Source organism: Bos javanicus, chromosome 15, assembly GCF_032452875.1.
Source record: "Bos javanicus breed banteng chromosome 15, ARS-OSU_banteng_1.0, whole genome shotgun sequence".
Classification (NCBI taxonomy): Eukaryota; Metazoa; Chordata; class Mammalia; order Artiodactyla; family Bovidae; genus Bos; species Bos javanicus.
The window spans coordinates 57,898,805-57,906,804 of NC_083882.1; the positions used below are offsets into that span (position 1 = coordinate 57,898,805).

The 8,000-nt window shown below is 41.4% G+C and overlaps 1 protein-coding gene across 1 annotated transcript; it reads left to right on the forward strand.

The window, feature by feature from the left end:
• Nucleotides 1–1,978: 1,978 nt before the first annotated feature.
• On the forward strand, nucleotides 1,979–4,042 carry FIBIN (fin bud initiation factor homolog). The gene has a single exon (XM_061380975.1). It carries the CDS (start codon nucleotides 2,434–2,436, stop codon nucleotides 3,067–3,069), a length of 636 nt encoding a protein of 211 aa, XP_061236959.1. The 5' UTR covers nucleotides 1,979–2,433; the 3' UTR covers nucleotides 3,070–4,042.
• Nucleotides 4,043–8,000: the final 3,958 nt, after the last annotated feature.

The window sequence follows — 8,000 nt, forward strand, 5'->3', positions numbered from 1 at the left end:
AACTGAACTGAACTGAAGCTTAAACCTTCAATAAGTCAAGGAATTCCTTTTGCCTTTAGTCCGATTAAATTGGACTTTGAGCTACTTGCACGAAAAAGATTCATTCCTTCCAAATTTGTGACATGGGGTTTGTCTTTTAAATGAGGAAACTGCAGGAAAAAACAAACACTTTGTGTGTATATATGTGTGAACTTTTTATTGCAGACCCGTGTATCTGTAGCTAACTCTGTGCCCTGCACATAGTAGGGGACAAGTATAGTAAGTGCTTAAAATAGGTTTATTTAGTTTAAGTGGTTAGTAAGTCAGAGAAGAGATTGTGCAAGAAGTGAAGTGAATCAGAGTAAATTCCTCTTCCTTTTCTTGGCCAAGCCAAGAATCCATTTGAATCCATCTGCTGTCATTTGTCAATGTGCCAAGGGAAACGAAATTAAGCAATATGGCTCTTGGGTCCAAGAGTCCAGTCTCTCAACTGGAGACGGTTGGTGTTTTCTGCTGAAACACAATGAAAATAAGTCATAGTCTTTAGTTAGCATAAACACTGAGGAAACTCATTTGGTCTCTGTTTTCATGATGCCAGATATCTGGATAAAAATTAAAATGTGTGGTCAATATGCTCCTCATAATCTATGCATATGACATCACATGGATAAATATCCAGTTACTTAACCAGACTTCTCATCGTGTAGCCAGGGTGGTTTAGGTCATTGAACGTGATAGCAGGAAGGACTTTGTGGTACTGATACCAGTGCGTTATGACTTTGAGAGGAAGATAAGTATAAACACAGGCAAATCACATTAGTGTTTCAGTTACATTTCAAGGCAGAAAGAGGACATAACCATAGAAACAGGGATGCTGCCTGTCTTCCTACTCTTTCCCTGTCTTTTCCTTCACAACTCTGTTCAACATATAATCTTATTTATTTATGTTAATTTTCTTTCTGTGTTCCAGAATGTAGGGCTCCAGGAAGGCAAGGATTTCTCTTTATTTTTGCTCACTGCTCTTTCTATAGTACCTAAAATAGATTCTGGCATATGACAAATGTTCAATAAATGTGTGATGAACAAATGAGAGAGCAATTTGCTTAAGGATATCCTTAAGGATAGCAATTTGCTAAGCAATTCATAAATCAAAAACTAAGATGGCTGGGTGAAACAAACACTTTTTTTCCCCCCTTAAATTAAAAGACCCAGTGACTTACTGAGTGCTGCCTGGTTCAACTGTAATCTTTGTGACAATAAATAATTTGTTTAATCTTCTATCCCTTGGATTCTCCATACAGAAAATGAGGATAACAGTACCAATCCCCTATTTTTCAAAAAAATTTTAAATGTCCCAAAAGAGGCAATAGCTGTAAAGGTGTTAGGTTAAAGATGCAAGGAAGGAGCTTAGCAAGGATGGGCTTTCATGAAATTAAACAATTATTTCAGTTGTCCACTGACTTGCTAAACTGGCAAAAGTCCATTTCTCAGCTTTTGTTCCTATACATACTAGCAACAACACATTAATCAGTTTTGTATATTCTTGTTTCTTCCAAAGTATTGTTATTGCACATTTTAATTAACCATTTCCAAACAAAACTGCCTTTCATACATTGCAAATTTGTCTTCAAAGTCATAAACTTTTTAGTGATAAAAATAGGACATACTCACAGAATCCAATCTAACTGACACTTATTTAAAATTGTGATGGGGCATTTCTCCAGGGTAATTACCCTTCCTCCCAATAGTTAATAGTTAAACAGCCTTTCTGTTATGGGAATTCAGCTAATCCTCTTCCTATTTGTTCCTTCAGTTTAAATTCTGTTTTCCAGGGTCTCCCTGCCAATTCTCAAAAAGAGACCCTGTACCTTTAATAGCAGAGACCTGGTGAGAGGTTTCTTTCCAAACTTGTTCCCTGGCTTCCAAGTGACGAAACCAGCTGTAATTTGAGAGCAGAAAGATCCTCAGGATATCATTAGCCAAAGGAAAATCTCCGCATTCCCACCCAGTCCAGGAGTAGAAATCGTATCAGAGGGCAAGAGCCTTTCTCTCCAGCTACAGGCTCCATTTCCCAAGGAGCAAGAGGGACCTCGGAGAGCCAGAGTGGGGCAACGGAGCCAGCCAGCATCCAGCCAGAACCCTGAAGGAGGGGTTCCCCATCGTGCCGGCATCCTGCCAGGAAACAGCCGGCTGAGTTCCAACCACCAGAGCGAGCGCAGGAGCTCAGAGCGAGGGTGCATCCTGGGCTGCTGGCTGCGGGGTGGGCTACCCAGGCTCTGCCGCGCAGCCACATGAAGCCAGCTGGGGAGGGGGGGTCAGGGTGCAGCAAGGCGACTGGGACTGAGGCTGACGCCGTTGCAGGGAGGCACTGACTCCCAGGGGGACCCCCTCCCCTTCCTTGCGTCTGGGCGAAAAGTCTTCTCCAGGGGTCCCCGGTCATCCTGAATATCCAGGATGGTGTTCCTGAAGTTTCTCTGGATGGGTTTTCTCTGCCACCTGTGTCAGGGCTATTTCGACGGTCCTCTCTACCCAGAGATGTCCAATGGGACCCTGCACCACTACTTTGTGCCGGACGGGGACTACGAGGAGAACGACGACCCCGAGAAGTGCCAGCTGCTCTTCAGGGTGAGTGACCACCGGCGCTGCTCCCAGGGGGAGGGGAGCTCGGCCAGCACTCTGCTAAGCCTCACCCTGCGGGAGGAGTTCACCGTGTTGGGCCGCCAGGTGGAGGACGCGGGGCGCGTGCTGGAGGGCATCAGTAAGAGCATCTCCTACGACCTGGACGGGGAGGAGAGCTATGGCAAGTACCTGCGGCGGGAGTCCCACCAGATCGGGGATGCCTACTCCAATTCGGACAAGTCCCTCACTGAGCTGGAAAGCAAGTTTAAGCAGGGCCAGGAGCAAGACAGCCGGCAAGAGAGCAGGCTCAACGAGGACTTCTTGGGGATGCTGGTCCACACCAGGTCCCTGCTGAAGGAAACGCTGGACATCTCCGTGGGGCTCAGGGACAAATATGAGCTGCTGGCCCTCACCATCAGGAGCCATGGGACCCGACTAGGTCGGCTGAAGAACGATTATCTTAAAGTGTAGGTGAAGGGGCAAACTGCCCGGGAGAGGGCATCAAGTCAGTCCTCCTGGTGGAGGATGGGGGACAGAGCCAGGGCTAACTTTCCCCTTATACTTACTATTTTTTATAACCTGATTTGCACTCGGAGAATGATCCTGAAAATGGAAAAAAGTGAGAGTTGAGTGGTTTTAGTTTTGTACACTATTTATGTGATTGTTACTGGTTTGTCACCTGGAAAGGACAATTTAAAGCCATGCCTCCTGCCTTTCCCAGAAGGGCTTTATAGACTCTGCAGAGACACCTGTTTCAGCCACATCTAAAAGGACACAGTTTATGCAGTAAGGACTGATTAAAGTTCCCCATCCTGGAGATTAAGTGAAGATGCCCAGGGAGCTTGTGCACAGCTCCTTTCAGCCTTCTCTCCTGGGCTCTGAAAGCTGTCAACATTGACTGTTTTTCAGATGAGGTCAGAGGTGCTGCTCAGCATGCCTGCCAGAGGATGGAAGCTTGTTTCTTCTCCTTTTCCTTCTTATTTATTAACCATGGTCTCCACGGTTTTGTTTTTCTTTGTCTTCTTTTTTCTTTTGGATTTTGGGGGTGTTTTTTAAAAGATTATTGGCTAGAAACTATATGCAAATCATCTTTTGCAGGGAGATGTCTGCGGTGCCTCTGTGGGTATGTGTTTAAGTTAAAGGAGCCACATGTAAGAAGCCTAACCTTTGTGGTGGTCATGAACTCCTGTGATCTGCCAATTTGCCATGTCTCTCACTGTATGCGTGTGTCATCAGCATGGCAGTCCATTACAAAGAAGTAGGTAGATCGTCTTGACACACCTCCAAAAGCCTGGGATTTAGGTTACCAGTGTATTTTTTCTAATTTGGGGGTTTTGCTTCTGTTTGCTTATTGAAAACTTGTACTTCGAGTAGAGGGAATTCTAATTCTCATTACTCCTTAACTAAGTTTTATTATTCAGCCAATAAATATGTTCTCATATAATACTTGCTTATTTTCTAATTTATATTCATAACTTTCATATTGCAAAGAGGAGCCAATGCAAAAGGAAAGACAGGCTGGGATTTAAGCCAGTTTACTTAGAGTATATGATAAAGCAGGCCGAGGATCGCTGCATATTTAGCAATCCTCCCTTCCCTGGCCACCCTTACCATCCTCAAAAGGAAACAAAAAATCTAGACTGTGTCAAAACTTGATCTCTGCTGGTCTGCCTAAAACTTCCATTTTCTCTAGTGTTTTTGCATAGAATCAACTGAAAAAAAGTTTATGGTGAGGCTCAGAGCTTATACGCCCCTGGAATGCAGAGGGAGAGAGCTCCATTCTAAGTTGTAGGAACTACAGTAATGTTTGATAATTTTGAAGACAGGTCTACATTATTTCATTAATAATTTTAAAAGTGGAAATGCACTTTATTTCATATCATTCCCCAGCCAGTCTTCATCCTCGCCTTAAATATGTGCATATCTGCACAGATCCACACACACACGGGCACACACACACTAAGAAATAAGTATTCATTATCTCCTTTTCAACATGGATGAAAAGTCTCCTTTTCTCTCCCATGCATGAGGAATCCAGTTTTCTATTCCTCTGAAGTGTCCAATGTCCTCCTATGACAATCAGGGAAACTCAGATTCAGAAGGTGACCAACCCTCAGTTAGTTCCAACAGCTCCAAGTCTCCTAGATTTAAGTATGGGATTTTCCCACAATGCTTTTTACAAGGATGCTGAGAAATGAGATAGAGTGACCTGAGGCCTGTGGCTTTGCATAACTATTTCATTGTTTAAAATAAAAATGAACAAAATATGGAACAATACTTCATACAATCATTTATTATTTCTTTTCATCACCCAAGGCTCTGCTTTTAACCACCAAGGGTATGTGAGAAATAGGTAAATGATTTTTTAAGAGAGTTTCAGTCTTTATTCTATGAAAGATGAGAAAAAAAGATAACAGCAGAGGCAAAAGAGATTATATTCAGTACTCAAATGATTGTAGTTTATGGTCACAACCCTTGCTATCTCAAAGCCTCATATCACTCACTTCAGGGTAATCACCTTTAATCCCCAGACGTATTAAATGTCATCTTCTCAATTTTCCCAGCTGTAATAGGAAGATATTAGACTCATGACATAGATGGAAAACTGCTTTCCTCATGATGTTAATTTCAACCAATTGTTAATGGCTTCATAGAATAATAGTATATTAAAAAGGATTTAAATAACACAGTTGCAAAGATTGCTGTCCCCAATTAGAGGTCTTGCATGCATGCAAGTAGGCGAGTAGTAACCCATCTGCTACAAATTTGAAAACCTCAGAATAGAAGATGGCTGAAGTTCTTTCCAGTGCTGACATTCTATGATTCCTACAAAACCAGAATTAAATTGTTTAACATTGACTCATCCATTCAAGGCTAGACATATAGCCAGTAATCTCATAGAGTCTTATGTAAATGACCCCAGAGGTCAAATAGAAATTTCCAGGTGGGGAGAGTAAGCCATCCTGGACTACCAACACAGAGGCTGGCATTACAGAGAATTTCCAAATTAGGATAGGGAGCCAGCCCCACACAAATCTTCCCTCTCTGCTTCCTTGTTATTCTTATTAAGACTTTATTACACAGTGACAGAATTCTTTTTCTTTTTTTTAAGTAGTTGTGCCTTATTGTTTAGATCATGAAATATCTTAAAAATCTGAATAAAACTGTGTACTTTCTTTCCTGAGGAATGTACTTATAAGAACATTCGTACAATGTAGGTTAATCTTTCTTTAATAAATATTTGTTGATCACTCAATATGTGTCAGGCACTAGTTAGGTTGTAAGTAATACTGAGATATTACAAAGAGTTGAGACACCATCTAACTGAAAGCTTAAAAAACCTCTTAGAGTTTTATTTGGAGTAGGAGGAATTTATTATTATTATTATCATTAAACAAAATAGCTAGCTTTCTTGGAGAACTCATTTTAGCATTATTGGTTAGGGCCTGTGCTAAGAACTTTGCTTGGGTACTCCCTTAATCCTGACAACAAACTGTGTGAGGAAAATATTATATGAAAGGAATTAATATATGCCAAGAGCTTAGAATAGTACCTGACACAGAGTGAATCCTCAGTAAATGTTAGTTGCTGCTATTACACTGTTTATTATTATGATTATAACTGAGGCCCAGAAAGCCTAGGTAATTTTTCCAAAGTTAAAACTGTGATGTCTTATTTACTTCACTATGTTCTCACTTCTTAAGCTGATGATTATCTAGTGGAATATATGATCAAATAAAAGAAGAATATGGAGGGCAAAAGTCCACCGGGGCCACCATTTGTCTATTCCATATGGTGTCCTCTCCAAGTCAGTCAGCCTAGAGCCTAAGGCAGTTCAGATGCCAAGTTCTATCAGTCAGAAACTGACTCTGGTAACAGAATTTCTCACTGATACCTTCTCTGAGGCATTGTTCAATACCACTCAACTTCACACTTCCAATTTCACCTTGTGGACACTAGCTTATCCTACTTTGAGGGGCTCCATAGATAGAGTCTGCCAATTAAGGATGCCAGGTTGTGTTAGCCTCTGCAGTAACCAAAACCACACTCAGAGAAGCTGGCAGGTGTGGGTGTGCTATGCATGGCACATGGAGAGGCTCTCCTATAGTTTAATGCACTTTCATTGCCTTTTAAACTCTCATTTACAATTTTTCTAAGGAAACAGACTCAAAAGTTTCTGAGAGAAGCCTTGAAACTTCAATCATAAACTATTTTAACAAGTAATAAAAGTGTCCATGAAAAGCACTGAAGATATGAAATGTCCCCAAAGTGTATGCTAGAATTTCCTTGGGATATTTTTCAGGGGATGGTTATTAAAATCTTCTTGATAAAGAAGAATACTTGAGTGTGAAATATGAATGTTGAATGTGCTTTATAAATGTTTTAATATAAAAGGAAAAATAACTGGAGACATAAAAAGTCTTGTTGATGTATGGCAAAACCAATACAATATTGTAAAGTTAAAAAGTAAATAAATAAAGCTAATGTAAGGGAACACACACACAAAAAAAGAAATAGAATACAGAAATATGGAAGAGTCATTCACCAGTATAGAGAAGGAGATTTTTCAAATCATCTTCATAATTTTGGAATCAGGGTGGTCCTTAGGAGTACTATTTCCAGAGTCAGAATCCTCAAGGATATGTTATTCATCAGACATTGTCAAAATGCAACCATATGAGGTAACTAGGATAGAAATAGTATACTCAGCCTTCTGAGTTTGTGGGTTCTACATCCATGGATTCAACCAATCTCAGAGTGAAAATATTCAAAAAGGAAAAAATAAAAATTCCAAAAAGTTCCAAGAAGGAAAAAGCAAAAGTAATACACTGGCAACTATTTCCATAGTATTTACATTGTATTAGAGAGGAAATGGCAACCCACTCCAGTGTTCTTGCCTGGAGAATCCCAGGGACGGCGGAGCCTGGTGGGCTGCCGTCTGTGGGGTCGCACAGAGTCGGACACGACTGAAGTCACTTAGCAGTAGCAGAGATTATAAGTAATATAGCAGGTGAGTGTATGCTCAGTCATGTCCGACTCTCTGCAACCCCATGGACCGTAGCCCGCCAGGCTCTTCTGTCCATGGAATTTTCCAGGAAATAATACTGAAGTGGGTTGCCACTTGCTACTCCAGGGGATCTTCCTGACGAGGGATGGAACACACATCCTCGTGTAAAGAATCCACCTGCCAATGCAGGAGACACAAGAGACATGAGTTCAATTCCTGGGTCAGGAAGATCCCCAGGCCACTCCAGCATTCTTGCCAGGAAAATTCCGTGGATAGAGGAGCCTGGTAGGCTACAGTTCATAGGGCCCCAAAGAGTCAGACATGACTGAGCACACATGCAGACATTATAAATAATTTAGAGATGATTTAAAGTATATGGGAGAATGTGCATAGG